At 38.7% G+C, this 21,117-nt stretch overlaps 1 protein-coding gene across 4 annotated transcripts in view; it reads left to right on the top strand.

Moving 5' to 3' along the window:
- The window catches only part of LOC122796547 (collagen alpha-1(XV) chain-like), a 1,635,928-nt gene that overhangs the window by 1,552,004 nt on the left and 62,807 nt on the right, over positions 1-21,117 (top strand). For all 4 annotated transcript variants that reach the window (XM_044065114.1, XM_044065113.1, XM_044065111.1 and 1 more), the window contains 2 exons: positions 849-905; positions 2,303-2,500. In XM_044065114.1, coding sequence (XP_043921049.1) covers positions 849-905; positions 2,303-2,500 — 255 coding nt within the window. The remainder of the gene's footprint in view (positions 1-848; positions 906-2,302; positions 2,501-21,117) is intronic.

Here is a 21,117-nt window from a genome sequence, read left to right as displayed (position 1 = left end):
ATTGTGATGTTTCAAGTAGTCTACTCAGAAAACCACACTACATGACCAACATACTAGTGGCAACAATAATTTAAAGAAAGAGGACGCACATTTTACTACTCCGTTTTTCTAAAGAAAAAAATAAATGGCCACTGGGGTAGAATTCTCTGATACAGTTCATTGTTTTTGATAATGTGCTTATATTTTCCATAAATTCCATACTCTCTGTTTTTAAATGTGTTTCTGGGTAATATTACACATTTCTACTGGAAGCAGGAAGAGTCCTGAGCTATTTGGTATTCACATTTTATGCTAATTAGAGGTTCAGATTTTTAGCTGGATGCTTACACATTTCAATGGCCTTTGCTCATATAACCAATGTGTGAAGATTGAGAAGTATGTTGTATCACTTTCGCTAGCACATTAAATCCCTTAAGCATACTTTAAAACTCCTAAGAACAAAGGTGTGCAACTCACTATGATACAGAAAATATTCATTGTAAGTATGAAAACATGCTTTCCTTTCAAACTTTAACTGAATCATTTTCACCTTTTTAAGAAGCAGAACTACAAAGGGAACCAAACAATACAGAAGGGGTGAATCAGAGGGCATATGACTGGTAAAGGGTGAAACAGGGGCTGTCTGACTAGTAGAGTCATTATTGCTGTGAAAGTCTGACCTCATGCACATAATTTCACAATTCAGTACTGAATTCAGATTGTACTGACAGTCTTCAGAGATCACAGCTGCTCAACAGGCTTTTAAACTTTAATTCTGTCCTTTGCTCAGCAGGAAGCATTTCTTTACTTTTATGGTGTATTCCAGAATAACTGTTTGCCATCTGAACCAACTTTTTTTTTTTATGCAGGTATTTTTTTCTTATCCAGCCTACAATACACTACCAAATTATAATGGAAGTCCATCCGTAAGTATTATCTTGTTAACACTGCATCGGTTGTCAGGAAAATTCAATAACTAGATTTCAAATGAATTCCTTTCTGATTAAAACTCACATTTAGGGTATCTGTTTGCTGCTTCAGAGCTGATGTAAAGGTTTTGATTTGACTTGGCTGCTAAAGTATGAAAAGACAGCACTTTTACTTAGAGCTGTCAACAGTTGGAATGCAGGAAAAGAACTATAGGGTAGACCCAGGACAAATAAGTAAACTGCATCTCTATCTTCTCTCTTATAAAAGGAATTTCATGTTTTTTGTAATATAATAATGATAACAGGTTTAAGTTAATGCTCATTTTTACCACATCAGAGGCATTATCACTATCTGGTAGCCTACTTATCCTATTGGTTGATACTTAAAAGTATGACAATATGGCAATGAGGGTTAAGACCTAAGAAATGAGTCTCACTGTATCGTTCTCAGATTTGTTGCCGTTATGCACCACCTGCATATTGTGTGATTTTGACCAAGTCATTTAAAATGAGTAGAACTCATAAGTCAGTCCTGAAATAGAGCAAATTGTAGTCAATGCTTCTTAAATTAATAAGTAATTAGTGTTTTCTGGCCCGTTTGGTACATGTAGTAGATTTCTCCCTGAGTTCCAGCTACAACTTCTGTAATTTTCTGATTATTTTGATAAATGAAATACTTTGCCTGTATGTACTCTAGTTACACAATATGTGATTTTTTGTTCTAATGTGTTGCGAATAGTAGATTGTTTCTGTATTACAGTTACACCCTATGGGATTTTCTGCTTTGATGTAAAGTACAGTAGATTCTACTTGTACTCCAATTACAGCTTTGAGAAATGCACTTCTGCCTACCTCATTGTCAAGAAGCTTTTTTGATGAAGTAATTAGAAAGATATGCAGCCCCTTTTAAGGAATAAAGGGTTACAGATACAGTGTCAGCAGTCTGTAATAGAATTGTTGCAGGGGCAATGTGGTTTCTGAACCATGTGGCCTAAGAAGGCATGTGTTAGAAGTCTTTAAGTAAATTCCCATTGCCATCTTTCGCAGAAGTATGAGAAGTCTGTTTCCAGTTATGTATTTCTGCTCATTTTAGTGCTGTAAGGCTTATATTCAAGATTACCCGGTGACATTCCTGGGCACAGAGAACAGCAGAGTGCCTCAGTTTAAATATGTCTTCCTTCGTTAGCCTCTCTATTTTATGTAAAGATCATTTGGATTTGGGCAGTGAGACATAGTTTTACTCTCACTTTCCCGCCTACTATAAAAGTCAAATAAGCCTCCTCTGCAGATATCAGTGTAAATAATAATTTTATTCAGAGCATCATAGGGAAATGTAATTACGCATAATCTAAGAAATGTTTATATTTTACTAAACTACATTTTGCTTCTCCTAGCTTCGACTGGTGGCTTTGAACTCACCACAGTCTGGATTCATGCAAGGCATCCGCGGAGCAGATTTCCAGTGTTTTCAACAGGCTCGGGCAGTAGGATTCATGACCACATTCCGAGCTTTTCTCTCCTCCCATCTTCAGGATTTATCCACTGTTGTGAGAAAAGCAGATGCGGTCAACATGCCTATAGTGAACCTTAAGGTAATATGTTATTAACTATTGTGAAGGCCAGCTTCACTGAAAAATACTGACCTGGCTTGATTTAGACTTAAAACTGGTGGGTTGCATAAAAGCTGGTAAGCCTGTTTCATTGATTAGAGTGATGTAACACTTTTGTAAAAAGAACTTGCTTGTATTTTTGCATTTCTCATTGCATGCTGGGAAGACTGATTATGGCAGTACAGCTGTTGAACTTTAGTATTTAACCAATGCCAGAGCATAGTCATTCACAGCCTTCCCCACCCCCTCATCTTTCTTCATAGTTGAGAAAAAGTTTAGTGATGGTACAAGGTCATAGGCTATCCCTACTTAAACAGAGGATTATTTTTTAAATATCCATTTCAGGATATTTTTAATATCCATTTCAGGAAAGAATTTATTAATTAGATGAGATTATGAAACAAGTCAAACATGCAGCTTTTTGGGTTGGGGGCTGACAAAAGAACAGAAGCTGTTCTGGAAGTGATATCCCCACTGCACTATACAGTGAAGCAAGGATACCAGAAGGAGGATATCACCACTATCTTCAACAGACGCAGTCCTGACAGGAAAAGGAAAAGATACATGTCAGAAAAAATGGAATCCAGTAAACCATATTGTGGAAGAAATGTCAGCTGTTAGGACAGCAGAAACAGAGGAAAACCAAGTGTAGATAGAAAGGCAGAGAAGAAGCTCTTCAGTAAATGTATTGCATAGACTAGGTTATCTAAAGCTGAAAGTCTGCACAGTCTTTATACACATCTTAAACTGCACAGCACTGTGGAATTTGTATAAATATCTCTCACTACTGTTTCAGTGTAGACTAATATTACATCATACTAGCAATGTCTGTTATTATCCAGTCCCAAGTACAAAAAAATCATTAATGTTCATTAGATTTATACTGTTTAGAAACTCTGCAGTATACTAGCATGAAAAGAATTATCAGCTTATAAGAGGATGTCACAATAATGCACTAGGGACCACTGTGCAAGTTTCTTAGTAAAAAAAAAAAAATAAAGGTAATCACCATCATAACAGGTACTAAACAAACCTCTGGCAGGAAAATAAATCTTTAATTCACAGTACTGTAGTAGATAAAATCTTTAATATGTAACTCTTAAAAGTTTTGCTCAAAAATCTTCATCAGGCATACAATACATTGTTTACTTGTATACCGAGTAATAATGGCATTGAAAGTGTTAAACGATTTTTAATTGAGTTTTTACAGTCCAGCCAAACAAAAATACAAAGTGGATTTGAATTATTATATTTGGTGTTACAAAATAATATGTTCTTATTTAAGAAACAGCTTTATAGACAGAACAGGGGTGTTGCTATGGGCATCCCCGCAGCGAATACTTACGATAATATTGTGGTATTTATGTGGGAAAGTAACTTTATTATGTAAAATTTAAATAATTTGTATTTTGAAAAAGTTGCTTTCTGCCATATTTTTTAGATTAATTTTTCCTTTTATGGAAAGGAACACTAGATGAATTTGACATTTTATTTTGAATTTTAAATGGTACTAATATAATACAATATTTGAAGTTTAAAAAAGAGATTTCTATAGAATGCATTCATTTCTTAGATATAACTTTAGTAAAAACCAATCAAGGTGCTTTGGAAGCTAAGTTATATAGAAAGGAAATTAAAAGGAACACCTATCTCCATCGAACGAGTATGTATCCGCCATTTCTTTTTCACAACGTAGTTAAGAACCAAATGATGCTTGTTGCTAGACCAATGATGCACAGTTAAATAAAACTAGTGATGAATTTAGTGATAGGGGTTATAATATAACTGGGTAATGCATATAAAAACCTATTGTTTACAGGTGCACTTCTGATGCTAAACCTATATTCGCAGAACAAGTAAACCACAAATAACATTAGTCATACTAATGTGAATAAGAAATGACGTTTGCTTACATATAATCAGAATACCATATCCATAAAAGAAATCATAAATAAATACTGCCAATTATTTCGGCAATTCCTGACTTAAGAAATGTTAAAGGGGATAGACTTACATTCTGTTGTTAGGGATCTAACAATTAAAAAAAAAAAAAAAACTTTATTTATTTTATTTATTTATTTATTTAAGTTTGATGACCAGGGAAGTCCACTGGGCCAAGAAGAGTCTATTTTCAGTGGAGGCCTGGGTAGAAAAGCTCCACAATACTTGCAAGTTACATTTCACAAGTTACTAAAGGACATAGTTCATACAGCTAATTAAACATTTACAGATAAGCTCCATGATATTTGCTATTGGCTTGTTACAATGTTACAAAAATGAAAGACATAATTCAATACAGAAATTTCAACATTTACATAAAGTGAATTGTTTTGTTATAAACTCAATTGTAAGTTTAACATTTCAAAATATATAGCTACTAGTCATTAGTAGGTTAGGAAAATATTATGCATGGAGAGGGTAATAGTATATTTGAGATTGGAGAGTATGGTACAATAGATATTAGAGAGTAAATTAGTTTTTGATAGGGGAGGGATTGTTTTGGGTGGGATGAAGTAATAGCAGAGGTAGTTGGATGAGTCAGTGCAAGGTGGAATGGGGGGGGGGTTTAAGTTGGAACGTGGCAAGGGTATTCCCATTTGGAAGAAAGATGAGAGAGTAGCTGAGATTTGAAATTTGTATGGTTAGGTAGGTTGCGTAGGTGTGTGGGGAGAGAGTTCCACTGTTTAGCTAAGGAGTGGACAGCAGTAGATGGCTAGGAGGTCATGCAGGTTTGTGGACCTGAAGGAGATTTTGTTTTTTGGATCTGAGTGAGCGGTTGGAAATGTAAGGTTTTAAGGAAGTAGTGAGAGCTGGGCAGTTGGCAGATGAGCTTGTGGGCCATGGTGAGTTGTAGGTTACTGAGGTAGTTGGGTAGTTCAAGCCAGTTGAGGGTAAGGAGGGAGTGGCAGTGGTGGGATGAGTTTTTTGAATTGGTTGCAAATTTGGAGATCTTGTGGTAGCAGGATTCAGGTTTGGACCGAAGGCAAAGATGGAGGATGGTGAAAAGAGAGGCACCATACATAAGGGAGGGGAGTAGGAAGGTGGATGCAAGAGTCTGACGGGTAGAGGGGAAGTGGTTGTGCCTGTAGAGGAGACCTAACTGTTGGTGGGTTTTCTTGATTCTGGAGCAGATGTGGGTGTCAAATTTTAGTTTTTCATCAATAATGATGCCAAGAAGCTTGGTGTTGGGAACAATTTCAAGAAGGGTGTTGTTTTGGCTCTGTATGGTAAATATGGATTTGTTAATGGAGTTTTTGGTAGGGGGGAAAAAAACATTATTTGCATTTAGTGCCAGATGATTTGACTGCATCCAGTTTCTGTTTTGGAGAAGGCTAGTTGGGTTTTTGCTAGAAGCTAGGAGGGGGAGAAGGCTGAGCAGGTGATTGTTGAGTCATCTGCATATTAGATGATAGATGAGTCTGGGATGGATTGGTGAAAGTTGTTAATGAATAGGTTGAACAGAAGAGGGCCAAGAACAGAACCTTGTGGGACACCTGTGGGTGTGGGAAAGAAGGGGGAGGTTGAAGTTTTCCATTGGACAGCTTGTTGGCAGTTGGACAAGTAGCTGGAAAACCAGTTGATGGTGGTGGGAGAGAGGTGTAGCGTGGAGAGTTGGGATATAAGTAGGGTGTGTGAGATAGTATGAAAGGCATTTGAAAAATCTAGGAATACTGTTGATATGAACTTGTCTGAGTCACGTTCGAGGTTTATGGATTCAAGAAATGAATGGAGGGCAGTCTTGCTGCTGTGGCCAGGGCAGAAGCCATGTTGGGTAGGGAAGAGCAGATTGTTTAGTGTTAGGTGTCCCATGAGTTGTGCTTGTATTGTTTCTCTAGTATTTTAGAAAGAGGGGAAAGGATGGCAATAGGCCTGAAGTTGGTGGTATCAGTATTTTTGCCACCTTTGTTGAGGGGGGTGATTTAAGCATGGCACCAGATAGAAGGGATGTATGATTCTTGTATGGATCTATTTATAAGAATAGAGATGGGATAGGCAATACTGTCTGCAGATTGTTTGAGGAAGGTGGGTGGAAGGTTGTCGGGTGCATTGCCACAGGGTTTGAGTTTGAGAAGTCTTTTTATAGTGCTTGTGGGGATGGGCTTGAGGCAGATGGATGTGGAGGAAGGTTGGTGATTGGGGAGGTGGTTGGGGCAGGAGGGGGTGGTGGTGGAGAAGGCAGTGGGAAGGAGGCTGATAGCTTAACTATGCAGTCTATGAGGAATGAGTTGAACTGGCTGGCTGCTTCAAGGTTGGAGAGGTTGGGGTCTGGGCAGGGGTTTTCTTTGTTGTCAGGATGCAGCATGGATGAGATGGAGTCCCAGAATTTTTTAGAATTTTTTGAGTGCAAGGACTGGAGTTTGGAGTAGTGGGCTTTGCAGTCTTTAATTATTAGTTTTTTTGCAGAGTTTCATAGTTGCTTATACTCTAGGAGGGTGTTAGGGTTTTTATGTTTTTGATATTGTTTCCATTTTCTGTCCCTTTGGTGCAAGGCTAGTTTAGTATCTTTTGATAACCATGGGCAGGGATTGGTTTTGATGCCTTTGTTTCAAGGGGGGACTTGCTGATTGAGAAGGGTTAGGAATGAGTGGTCAAAGTAGGAAATGGCATCATCTAGAGGAAGGGTTTTTAGAGGGGACCCGTCAGTGTGCTTTAAGTATTCAGAGAAAGTTAAAGGGTTGAAAGAGGAGAGGTTGTGGGTTTGGATGTAGTGGTGTTGTTTATGCAGTGGAGATGTGAGATGGCTGGCGAAGGCTGGTAGGTGACCGCTGAGAAGATCAGGTAATGTTCCAGCTTTGGTGATAAGGTTTGGGTGAGTTGTTAGGATCCAGTCAATGAGGGCACCAGAGGTATCATCTTTATTTGGTCTGGTTGGAGATTGTATTAGTTGGGAGAAGTTATACAGGTTGATTGTGTGGATGGGGCTTCAGAGTTAATAGTATTCCAGTTGATGTTGGTATCACCGAGAATATAGGTTTCATTTTTTATATTGGAGGAGGACCAGGACAGGATGTTTTCAAGAGTTTTGATATTATCACCAAGGGGAGTATAGAGGCCAGCAATACATATGGACTTCTGGTTGCTTATTTTTTAGTAAACCTATTATAATTTCAGCATTGGCAAAGGTTGGTATTTTATTGGAGTAGGGAGTTATGGTATGGGAGGTGGGGTAGATTATTGCTACTCCACCACCTTTTTTGTGGGCTCTGTCATTGCGAATGATTTGGAAACCTGGTGGTAAGATTTTGTTATCTTTTATATAGGTTTTCAGCCAGGTTTCAGAAACGGCAGTCATTTCGGGGTGGTTATGGGAGAGCCAGGCATGGAGGTTAGGGATTTTATTTTTTAGGCTTTCTGCATTAAGTGTTGTGAGGCGAATAGACTTTGAGTTTATGGGTTGAGTGGAGGGTTTGGTGAGATTGATGTTAGAGATGGGTTAGAGTTTATGCTATAAGGAACAACCAAATAATTATAATTTATTTACTACATTTACTATAAATAAAATAGGTACTTATAAATGTAATAATTGTGCATGTTATGCTGAAATTTACAACAAAAAAAATCTTTTGTTTATCCTGTCATGGAAAGGAATTTTTATTACAAGTATATGGGAACTGCAAAAAGAGAAATGTTGTTTGTTTAGCTATGTGTCAAAAAATGTATACTGTATAGGTATGACTAATAGAAAATTAAAAGAAAGAATTATTAATCATTTATCAGATATTAATAGGAAGATTACTACCAAAGCACTTTATAAACATATTTCTGAAAATGATTCATCACATTTTTTCAATTTTATGATTTTATCTAAAATATTAGACTTAATACACTTGACTGTGTTAAAGGAACTGAAGTAAATTTTAAGGCTGAAAGCTTATATGTTGCCAGCCTTAAATGACACTGTGTCTTTCAAAACTTTGTTAAAGTGATTACATCAGCAAATTTAATTAATTGTATAATATGATCATGTGATTAAGTTCTTCATTTTTTTGTATTTAAACTATTTGCATTTTATGTATTGCATGCCAAATGAAGCCTTTTGAGTAAAACTTTTAAGAGTTGTTTATTAATGTTTTTGTCTACTACAGTCTTGATTTTGAATTTTGTGCACAGTTGCCTTGGTTCTGGCAATTATTTTATTTTTTTTTTGCTTTTTACATAATACTTAGCTTGAATCACTGTGAGTAGGCAGTAGTAAAAGACAGCAGCATGCTCAGTCTCCAGTCAAAAAAGATGGCCTTTCTGTTGCCATTCTGCTAATTGTTACTTAAATCATAACTGCAATGCAGTATTAATTTTCAGATGCTAACACTGATATAAGCTATGTACCTGTTGAGCAGGATGCCTGAAAATGCTACGAGGTCTGCAAAAGAAGATGTATATGCTTAATGGTGTTTAGGACATGCTGTCTGATACAGCACAAGACGCAGCTATATCTGGGTTATTCAAGTTGCTAAGAGTATTCAAAAGTTTAGTATTTAGAATCCATCCATTAACCCAACACCATAATCTGAAACCAGGGATTAGGAGGATTAATGTTTTCTGTGCTGTAAGGGAAATGTACACCTTTGAGCAGCAGCATTCATTCTATTTTAAAATTAAGTATATGACGCTGATGCTATAGTAAAAGAAAAGTAAAAACTATGTTCTTATTGTTTTCTTTAACTCTTACTACCTCATCTATGAATATGCAAAACTTATACTAATTAATTGTGCCTGGTTTTAGCCAGATGTCACTGATTCTCAGGGGCAGTGTCCCTGATTCTTTCCTCTGAAGATTGAGATGATTAGAAGATATGCCTGGCTAAGGCTCAAACCTGTACCAAAGGATGTCAAAGCTCAGCTCTTAATGCTCCTCTCCACAAGGAGCTATTGTTGTAGTGACCCCCTACTCAATAAATGTTCAAACAATTAGAGAAAAGGGTAAGTTGTTTCACCCTCTTTTACCTAAGTATAGTAAGAACTTTCCCTATAAGAGCTGCCCCTTTTCATCAATGCCATCAAAACAGCAATATGTAGAAAACAGAAAGGCATATCAAAATAAAAAAGGCAAGACAACAAAAGAGAAAAGCCTCCGGAGTCTGAGGCCCAAGACTCAAGAAAGGGACTAGATGACTACCCTTCACTACATCCTCCTCCCCAAACTCTTATATCTCACTCCAGTCCATAATTCTCCTTTCCCCACCCAAATCCATGTCAAAATGAGTGGTGACATTTGTCTCCCTTTCCAGAGGAATGGCAAAATGGCACCTCAGACAAGTAGGTTCTTCAAGTATGATAACAAGCTGTAGTTCCAGTCCATCTCACCATTACCATGAATTCCCCAGATTCAATGGCAGCAGGTCTTGAGGGGACTTATCCAGCAAGTGACCATAGATCCAGTCCCACCAGGAAAAAAATCATAGGATTCTACTCAAGGCTGTTTTAGCACCAAGGAAGGAGGGTCCGGGGAGACCCATTTTGGTTCTCTCAAATCTAAACAAGTTCCTCAGAGCTCCAAACTTCAAAATGCTGACCTGCAGCCTCTGCTGCCTGTCCTCTTTCCTTATGACCTGATGTTTTTCCTGGATTTCAAGTATGCCTGTCTTTACATTCCCATTCACAGGAACTACATACTCTTTTTAAGGTTTATCACAAAGTGCTTTCAATACTAGTCTAGCCTTCTGTGCGGAGTCTGCATGTCCTCTCTGTGGTTGTGTGGGTTTCCTCCGGGTGCTCCAGTTTCCTCCCACATCCCAAAGACATTCAGTAGGTGGATTGGACACTCTAAATTGGCCCTAGGTGTGAGTGTGTGCATGTGTGTGCCTTCTGTGGAAGGTTGGGTGCCGGGCTGGCAACTCGACACCGTAAAACTCTACTGCCAATCATGAGCGGGCAGATGATCCACTGTGGCGACCCCTAACCGGAAAAAGACAAAATAGGAAGAAGATTTCAATACTAGTCTACTTCTTTGCCTTTGTGCATGCTATTGTGCTGATAATATTTACAAAATGCCGGGCCTCAGTATCAGCCTACTGCAGGACAATGGCATACATGTATATCCATACTTGAATGATTGTTTCATCAGGCACTGTCACTGCAGAGGCATTCAGTTATACATTATCAAGTCTTCAGTACTTGTGGTTTTCCCTCAGTTTACTGAAGTCCAACTTGCAACCTTAGAGGACAGTCATTTTCTTAGGATCTCTACTGGACTCAAACCAGCAGAAAGTATGTGTTCCTCATGACAAAGTGTCTTTTCTCACATAATTTTTTTCCTACAGGTAGCCAAGAAGGACAAGTCTATCCAATTGCCTACCACTTTACTGTAAGCCACAAAACCAGAGGGAAAAGATCTTACTTACATTAGACCTGCACTTACAGCATGGATAACACTTACAAATGACTAAAGATAATCAACAAACTGACAAATTATTTGCATCCTTTGATCCCCAAAAGGAAGGTAGATCAATTTCTAAGCAAACAATTACCAAAATAACTAACTCATTGTATTGGTTTCTGAGACACTGATACTGGAATACATGGCCAGAACAGGTTAGATCCCACACTACGGGGGTATGGCAGCCATTAAAGCATTCTTCACGGATTTATCCCTCAATTCACATATTTTCCTAATATTACAAGCTAGACATATTTTCTAAAGGGCAGGGCCAGATTTTCTACTGCTGTCTTGCAGGGCATCCTGTATTCTGTCATAATATCATAAGGCCCCTCTGCTCCTACAAGGTAAGCTTTGGCATTCTTCCCATTGGTGATGATTGTAACAGTGGCCTATGATGTACATAGTACAATTGTGTAAAGGACTTAACATAGTAATGCATAGTTATACATGTATCACTGTTCCAACATAGTTTCTGTCTGCCTGTCCTTTGAGACTTATGTGGGAATCCTCGGCTGGGGTGGGTAACTTTCCTAGTACTCTGTTCCATTTTCTCTTTCCTTTTTCTGTTTCCACTGGTCAAGGTAGTACCTACAGGAGCTTCTCTCTGCTGTAATTTCACTCTTCTCCCAGCATAACTCCTAAGCAGGTGCAAGAAAGAACCAAAAATGGTGCTGGCTACTTTTGCCTTATACAAAGTATGCACTGACATCCCTGGAGAAGAGAAGGAAGTTAGTCTCTCAGAGAGCAGTGGGCAGGTACAGCTCTGGAAGTTGGCCAGATATCAGAACCATGCTTGTATATGAGCTTCCATTTGTAATACCAGCAACAGCTGCCATACTTGCTCAGCTACTGTTATGGATGGTACGTTCCTTACACAACTGCACTGCAGTAACAAAGTAAATTTTTTCCTGTAGTCTTTCTATGTAGCTAACAGAGGCATTAAGGGAGTGATGCACTGTAAACCATGATAGTACCCCACTCATTATTAGTCTTTCATTTATGTGGATGCCATTTGCAATGAGGGGGATATCTGCACAGAAAATACTACTCATGCAGAGGATAGAAGAACCCTCATGGAGAGGATGGTAGGACCTGGAAATGTACCGCATATAGCACTTTTGTAGTATAAGTCATCAGACAAGCAGCATGGTAAGAAAATCATGGGATAAGGCAGTCAGCTTCATGGAGGCCAGCTGTATCAGTTAAATTCAGTAGGCAGCAGACCTTCTTCATTCAGTGTCATTGTATGCTCATACAAAAAAATATAGATTATGTTTTAACTAACACTTTTTTCCTGTAGAAAACAATTCAGGCACTGAAATTATAAACATGCTTGATGGGGGTAATTGCATCTACAAAAAAATATTTTCCAGGTCATCTGTTTTAATTTTCCTTTATACCTTGTCTGAGCTGAAGCATATGTCATTTGCTGTGTCATAACCTTTACGTTCAAAAGCAGAACTGAGTCTTTGATAGGAGTTTGGATAACAACAGTGTCCCTCTTTAAGGTCTTAAAATCCAAGCAGAGAACAGCGGTTGGCACTCTTATTTTTTGTGGAACTTGGAAATGACCACTAAATAGAACTTGCCAGTGGTCTGCAAAGAAGGACTACAGGTAACCCAGTGATGGCCTTCTGCTGATAAGTGTTTGATATTCAGAAACTCCATAGTGCTAGCACTAAAATAGCAAGACCGAATGAGATGTAGACAAATCTGAATGTCCAAATAACAGTTGTCAAATTTTTAGAGGAATCCACTAGCAGTGGGATCACACAGTGGTAGTAGGGATCTGCTTTGTGGCTTATTTATGATTTATTCGATCAACTTTGGGGTAGAAGAAGTCTAGTCCTAGGGCTTCTATATCTCGTCCTACATGGCCCACAACATGTCTCCCGAAGAAAAGTCTTCAGAAGTTGATGATGGAGATCTTATCCCAAAGTCATTGCTACATCAAAAAGGTTCAAATTATATGGAGGGATGGAAGGTTATCATGCTGTTAATGATGGGGAGAGAAAAGTTTAATGGCATATTTCTTTTGCCTGTTTTTGATGGTGATGGATTGTGATAACCGTCTGGCTGTTTGTTTTTGTAAAGTACAAATAAATTCATAATGTTCATGGTACCACAGGGGCTCCTCCTGGATTATCTCAACTGGTGAATGCCCTGACTGTGGCTGGAAGTGGTACAGTGAGAGGGATAAAGGGCACAGCAGCAAGAATTCTATTGGATGTGATGTTAGGTTCAACCTCTGGAGGAGTCTGAAATAGAAGGAAATTGACTCATATTCTGTTTACACTCCTGAGAGCCACAACTAAGTGATCCTTTGCTACTGTGGTCTTCAAAGGGTAGAATAAGAGGGCACCAAGGATTCAGCCATCATTGTATGTGAAGTATATGGAGTATATTATGGAGTATATTATGGAGCATGTTATGGAGTATATTATGGAGTATATTATGGAGTATACTGAACATGAGTAGGAAAGGGAATAGGAAACACTCCTAATGGAAGATACTGGACCAATGACTCACATAAGAGCTCGGTCTATAAAGCTAAGATGAAATAGTTAGACCTAGCATTGCCACCTATCTGCTATTTTTCCAGACTTTCCGGAAATCAGAGTGATAGTCCTGTAGTTTAGAAAGTACTGTACATGCTATGATATCCTGTTTATCTGCACAAATATAATGCTGGAGTTTGTAAAAAATACAAGCTCAGATTAACTTTTTTTAATGAAAAGCATCACTAACGTGATGAGCTGAAGTACAGGACTAACTTAAAAACATTTTTAAAAAAAAGGACAAAAGAAGAGAGTCCATTTTATAATGACATACTAGATGACATCATAAAATGGGCAGGAAAGTAGGTGGAGTGGGTGGAGAAATGTGTAAGGAGAGGGCGGGGCTGTGGTGGTACAAGGGGTATGGTTTCAGTCTGCTTTTTGCCACAGAGAAAGATGTAATGCCAAAACTAATCCATAGCCTGTACTGACAAATTAAAAATGATCATATAGGAAAATTACATTCAAACTACAGCAGAACTCTAAAGACAGTAAAATAATATTTAAAAGTGAACTAAGGCTAAAGTCAAGCCCCTGTACCTTACAGATGTTGTTTAAATTAATGTTGTGCTTGCAGCATGGCCCATAAAGTTGCTTTTATTATTTTTTTTTTGAGTATGTATATTTATTTAGTATTTAGTATATTCAGATAGTAACACTTGGTTGATACTTCAGTCTATGATAAAGGCCAAAGTATGCCAATTCCTGAACAAGACAAATATCCATCTGCTGTCCTTCTATTCACATGTTGCAGTATTCCAAACTCTTGGGTTATCCTCTGCTTGCTACCCGAATGTCCAGCCAGTATATAAAAGCTTGTAGTCATTGATTGGTACTTGGGATGTCTAACGTTGGCCTAGGGAGCATGGGCCATAAAAGTGACATCTGGATGTACCTTTCCTCAGAACTTCTCTGCCGCAAGTTGAACGTCAGCGCTTCTTGCCGTGTTCGCCATTGGATCTTCAAGTTTCTAAGACAAGTACTCCATTGGGGCTGTTTCTGATTCCTGTCTGTTTAGGTTGCATGTCATCCAGGAAGGGAAAGTGCAGGTGTGGTCATCAGATCCCCCATAAGGACACCCATGAACTCTGCCTTTTCTGTCTAGGGCCTACTAATGACCATCATACTTGAGCAATCTGTCAGGGCTTCATCCCTAAGACACTCTGCAGTCATCTGCATGCTTTGAACATTTATTTAAAGAATCAGCGTCTTAAACGCTTAATGTTAGGGATGGATGGGTCATCTGGTCAGTCCCTAGAACCACCCAAAAAGAAGGCCAAAGTTTCCAGGCCCGAAACTGATGCTGCTCCTCCTCCACCTGATGTCCTTCCTGTGGCCAGTGTTCACCTGGAGGAACATTCGGGGTCTGTAGAAACAGGTATAGTGGGTACCCCTCGGGAGGTTACAGAACCTAGGGCAGAAGGCACATCTGGGGAGGGCTAGCAGACATCACCTGCTGACGATGATGGGGAGCCTCAGCTTCTTATAGCTGCCCAGACAGGCCCTTCCACTGCTTCCCAGCAAACAGAATCTAGGCCTCCCTCAGAGACTAGGCCTTCCTTAGGGCCTACGCCTTCTAGGTCTCCACTTAAAAAGAAACACAAAACAAAACATCTCTCCTCTTCTGCTGAAAGCCAACCTGATTGGCAGGCTTTTTCATACAGCCTATTTAATGCCTTTATGACCCTAAGGCCTGTCATGCCTGGTCCTCCTCCTATCAGTCACAAAAAATAAATATAAAGTAAAAAAAAGACAAAAAACTGGAAACAGCTTCACCACAAATCCAAAAAAACAAGGCTTGGTCTCCAATGAAAATTTATTCTAGTACCTTGGCTTTTCGCCTTCTAAGGAATAACTTGAACATTATACAACCACCTAATTTATACACCAAATGAAGTTACAAAACAATTGTTATCCAGTTATCCAATTTATCAATAAAATTTCTGCATACATTTAAACAGTCCAGCATCACACTTAAACATTTTTTTAAATGTGTATATATCTAACAATTATTTCTTCACTAACTTAATACTTTATTTAAAAGTCTTGTTTTACAAAGTTAAATTGTTATCAATGTTAATTCCCCTAGGATAAAGTGTCCTAGAATTAATAATTATTCTGCACTTTAATCTATTAAGTTCATCCCTAAAGCTACTCCCATACTTCAAAAATGGTCGTGCCAACACACTAAAGAACAGACTGGTCTCAGAACTCCCATGTACATACACAAAATGGTTAGCTACAGGACTATTCATATTCCACATTCTAATATCTCCCAAATGTTCCATTATTCTAACTTTCACCTTTCTCTTAGTCTGCCCAATATACCATTTAGTGTCTTGACAGCCACATCCAATAATATACACAACATCCTGGGAGTTACAATTAAAAACGTATCTGGCTTTATAAAGTCTACCATTAATCTTACAACCATTTAAGTTCTTCATCCTACCACATACCGAGCAGTTCCCACATGTTCATGTCCCCACTCTGTCACCCATTCTACTGATCAAACCATCCCCACTCAATAATTCTTCAAGTTGTTATACATTCCATAGGAAAAGGTTATGTGTTTGGGGAAAAAGGTGTCCTACAGTCACATCCCCTGAAACCATATACCAAGATTCCTTAATTATTTTCTTCAAAGTATTTGAAAATGGGAAATATTTTGTCACAAAAAACAACCTATACTCACTTTTATTACTTCTCATATTCACCCATTTTTATTCCAACAACTATTACCAAGCCCCCTATGCTTACTCTGAATTCCATTATGAGTTTCCACCAAAACAGCTTCAGAATATCCACCTGAGCTTAATCTATTATGAACCTCACTCAAAAACGCTTCTTTAAGCCTAACATCAGAGGTAGTCTGATAACTCCTTTTAAATTCACCATACAGTAAGGATTTAATCAAATGAGGGGGATGCATACTATCATCATGGAGGACGTTATTGACAGATGTGGGTTTCCTATAAGGTCTAAGGTCTAAACTGAATCAGATGATCCCTATCCACATATAATTCCACATCCAAAAAAGTAATATTCACAGAGTTAATATGACAAGTAAACTTCAAACCATGAGTGGTACCATTTATATATTCCATAAACCTCAAAAATTCCTGGTGTTCCCCTCTACAGACAAAAATCATATCATCAATAAACCTCTTATAATAAATCACATTCCTTGCTAAATATTCAGTGGGATACAAAAATTGCTTTTCAAACTCTCCCATATGCACCACAGCATAAGTAGGGCCATATGATGCCCCCATTGCTGTGCCTCTTTTTTGCAAAAATAATTTGTTATGCCACGTAAAATAACCATGAGTAAGACAGAATTCTAAAATAGACCAAAGAAAAGAGGTATGTGGTCCTTCACCCATTCTCATAGCTTCCAAACTCCATTTAATGTCAATGTTAGTATATAAAGAACTAACATCAACTCTGGCCCAAAAGAAATCATCTCACCACTTCACTTCCTTCAATCCAGTACATAGCTCACCAGTATTCTTTATGTGGGAAGACACCTTCGCCAAATATTTCTTGAATTCATAATAAAAAAAAAAAACACATATTCCAGATATGAGCCTATCATAGAAACAACAGGTCTTCCTGTGGGGTTGGTTAAACTATTATGAATTATAGGAATAGCATACAATTTAGGATCCCTAGGTTCCTTAACAAAAAGTTTCTGAACATCCTCGTTGCCTAGGAAACCTAGCCTTTCCCCTTTCCAAAACTTCATAAAGCTCACGGTTAAAATGTATGTATTGGGTTGCTAAAAAGTTGAACATAATCATTTTCACAAATTAAATATTCTACCATTTTGTTATAACTTTCCTTACTCATGGCAACCCAGTTACCCCCTTTATCTGCTTCTCTAAAAACATATTCATCCAAATGGAAACGTACTTCTTGCAATTCTGCCCATTCACCTTTAGTCAAATTATAGGCTTTTTTGCTCTTCAAAAATGCATCAAATTCATGTTCCACCCTCTTACATAGCACATTTTCAAATAAATTAATTGCCAATGAATTTTTAGGTGGAATAGAATCACTTTTCTTCAAGGAAAACACAGGAATATGAAGGTGGCCATAACCAGTGTTAAAGCTGTCACATTGTTGTTCATCAACAGTAATACGTCCACTGCTGGTTGTCATTTCATTTACACAATCATCCATTAACTCATGAAACAAGTCTGTTTGATACAGACTAACAGCCAATAAAAATTCTTCACTATCATAACTAGCTACATGGGAAACATTTTTGCTCCTGCCATAATTATAATAGTACACTTTTAAATACAATTTACATCAAAAGCGTTTTACATTCAAAATTACATCTGCTAAACATGATAACCTAGTGGGAACAAAATTCGGCCCTCTCAATAACACATTAATAATATCATTTGTCAATTCAAGATTAGATAAATTCACAATTTTTAACTGTTCCAAAACATTTTCACCCACAAAAAGTGAAGAACACTGTTGAAAATCACTTCTCAATACAAAATCAAGTACATTCAATGTTTTTAATTGTTCAGAAACATTTTCAATCACATAAAGTGAAGAACAAGGCTAAAAGCCCAGAGAAGAAAAGTTTATTCTTTCTTGTTGCATCTCCCCTGACCTTTCCTGTGGTTGCTGCATGCCTGGCCCTGTTTGGGGGATTGTGTTACCGTTGGAAAGTTTTTTGGGAGGTTATTAACTTCCCCCACCTGTATGTTGTCAAAGGAGATGCTCTTCTTGCTGCTAACACTGGTATCACCTGATAAAAATGAGGACTCGCGCATTTCCCTCAAACCAGTCGTTCCTCCCCTCACCTTGGACCTTCTCAGACGTCCTTTCTGTTGCCAAGAGTAAACAATGTTATTTTCAAAATCATTAATATCTCTGTTAAGTTTTTTCTTCTTACGAACCAAGATATTTTCTCTGCTTGCTGTACCTTGCTTTTGATAACCAACATTGTCTCCCTATACTTTAAATCAGATGCATCCAAAATTAAAGCATCCTGTACCTCCATAATTTCCAAACGCAACTTCTCAACAAGTCTCAAGTTGCGATTAATTAAAATATGGAGCCAAGTCAAGGTACAGTTTAAAGAAGCAAGTCTCCATTCTTCCAATAAATATTGATAGCAATTTAACTTTGTAAAACAAGACTTTTAAATAAAGTATTAAGTTAGTGAAGAAATAATTGTTAGATATATGTAAAGTTTATTTTTTAAAAAATACTGTTGTTTAAGTGGGATGCTGGATTGTTTAAATGTATGCAGAATTTTTATTGATAAATTGGATAACTGGATAACAATTGTTTTGTAACAGCACTTGGTGTATAAATTAGGTGGTTGTATAATGTTCAAGTTATTCCTTAGAAGGCGAAAAGCCGAAGTACCAGAATAAATTTTCATTGGAAACCAAGCCTTGTTTTTTGGACTTGTGCTGGAGCTGTTTCCAGTTTTTGTGGTTTTTCTACCTCCTCCTATCAGTCCCAGGCCTCAAGCTGAGGAAATTATCCAACTTGAAGCTGAGGACTCCTCAGAATCCTCTTCAGATGATTCTCTCTCTCTCTCTTGTGTCTTTCAGATGCCATCTCCTCTTGGATATGCTTCCTCAGATGATGAAACTGCTGAGGCTGACTCCCCAGGAGAGGACCTCACTTTTGGGGAGACAATTTCTAAAAAGAGAGAACATTTTCAGTCGGATTTTTCTGAAATGTCAGAGGTCCAAAAAAGATACTATGAGCTTCTGCAGATGGAAAGTCCTGCTCCTTCTGCAATTCCTTCAGTGTTACTGGCTTTCTTGGATGCTTTTAATGCTGCCTCTGTTATTCCTAATTCACACCCACCTGCCCCTAGAAGGCCTGACAGGTTTTACAAGGTCCCTGAAGGGGCGAAATTTTTGATAAAATGCCTTGTTGTTGACCCTGCCATTGTCTCAGTTTCAGCAGACAAGCCATCCAAACTACTTCCCTCTACCTCTGTCCTTCCCACAGACGAAAACATTAAGGCCATGGACTGTTTTTGTAAGATGGTATATACTTCTGCTACCCAGGCCTTAAGGGCAGTAGATTACCAGACGCATATGTCCAAATATACCTTGCCTGTTTTGGCCCAGGTCACCAAGCGTTTAGCTGACCTTCCTGACTCACCTTCCAAGGCTCACATTTCCAGTCTCATTTCCCTGTCTTCCCAAGTTACTAGACATTCAATTAGATGCAGCTGTGATGCTGCAGAAGCCTTTGCCATATCTTCAGCCTCAGCTTGAGTCCTTAGAAGATATTCATGGTTAAGACTACATCCCTTACCTAATGATACTAGTGCCAAATTACTGGATGCACCCCTGTATAAGTCTGTCCTTTTTGGGTCTAAAGTGACTGACCTATTTAAGGCCCTTCAACAAAAAATTAAGGAACTGCAGGATTTAAAACATCTGTTCGTCTCCTGTATACCCAAATTTCACAAGTACTGTCCCTCAAAAACCTAGTTCATTAGGAAACACTGCCCCAGCTTCTTATGCTAGGACAAGAAAAAGCACTATGAAACAGCAGACCCCTTCTAAGCCTGCTCAAACCCTTGCCCAGAAACCTCCCTTTCAGGACAGGGCAGGCCACCTGTGACTACCTGCCTTCACTGCTCTCCCCCCTCCAGACTTCATTCCTCTGTCTCTAAGGTTACCTCACTGTCTTCCAGTTTGGCAAAACATTACTTCAAACAGGTGGGTCCTTTCCATCATAGAAAAGGGTTACTTTATGACCTAGATCATTTCCCCTTCTCCCAGAGGGATTCCCAAGTCACCCAAAGTTCAACCTCCCTTTTCCAGCCAGTCACAGGTAGCCTCTTTTCACAAGGAACCATACAACTGGTTCCTCTGACAGAAAAAGGAAAGGGATTCTATTCCAGACTCTTCCTAGTTCCCAGGAAGGATGGACCTTGGAGACCTATCCTGGATCTCTCTCACCTCAGTCTTCTCTTACGTGTACCCACCATTCGTATGCTTACTCTTCAGACCCTTTTTGCTTTACTGATACCTCAGGGATTTCTAGCCACCTTGGATATAAAGGGTGCCTACCTTTACATCCCTGTAACGTCCAACTACAGGAAATATTTGCACTTTGCTGTTAGTTCCTTACATTTTCGGTTTTCAGCCTTGCCCTTTAGACTCTGTAATACTCCAGTGGTCTTCACCAAGTGTCTGGCTTCAGGGGTTATTTATTGCGGGGTCCAAGGGATTCATATTTTTCCATATCTGGACGACCTCCTGATTCAGGCAGAATGCTCCAGATCCCTACAGCACCAACTCCAGCAAGTCATCTCAGCCCTTCAGGCACTGGGATTCAGCATACATTTCCCCAAGTCTGACCCGAGTCCTTCCCAGGACCAAGTTTTCCTAGGCTGCAGGATAAGGACAGATGTCATGAGGGCATTCCTTCCACCCCAAAAAGTGGAAATCCTGAGGCAATGTCTGGCCTCTGTTCTCAAAGCCACTGCTTTGACAGCCAGACAATATCCCAGACTACTGGGTCATATGGCTTCTACTGTACCCATGCTGCCTCTGACAAGACTCCACATGAGAAAACTGCAATGGTACCTGAAGTCCACATGGACCCAACACTCACTTCAGCATCTCCTTCCTTCCTTGCCTAAGGAAGGAGATTCT

Source organism: Protopterus annectens, chromosome 3.part0 (assembly GCF_019279795.1).
Source record: "Protopterus annectens isolate FY-2018-M chromosome 3.part0, PAN1.0, whole genome shotgun sequence".
In the NCBI taxonomy this organism is placed as follows: Eukaryota; Metazoa; Chordata; order Ceratodontiformes; family Protopteridae; genus Protopterus; species Protopterus annectens.
Note: the sequence above shows the minus strand (reverse complement) of the source record. Positions and strands in the feature narration are given on the sequence as shown.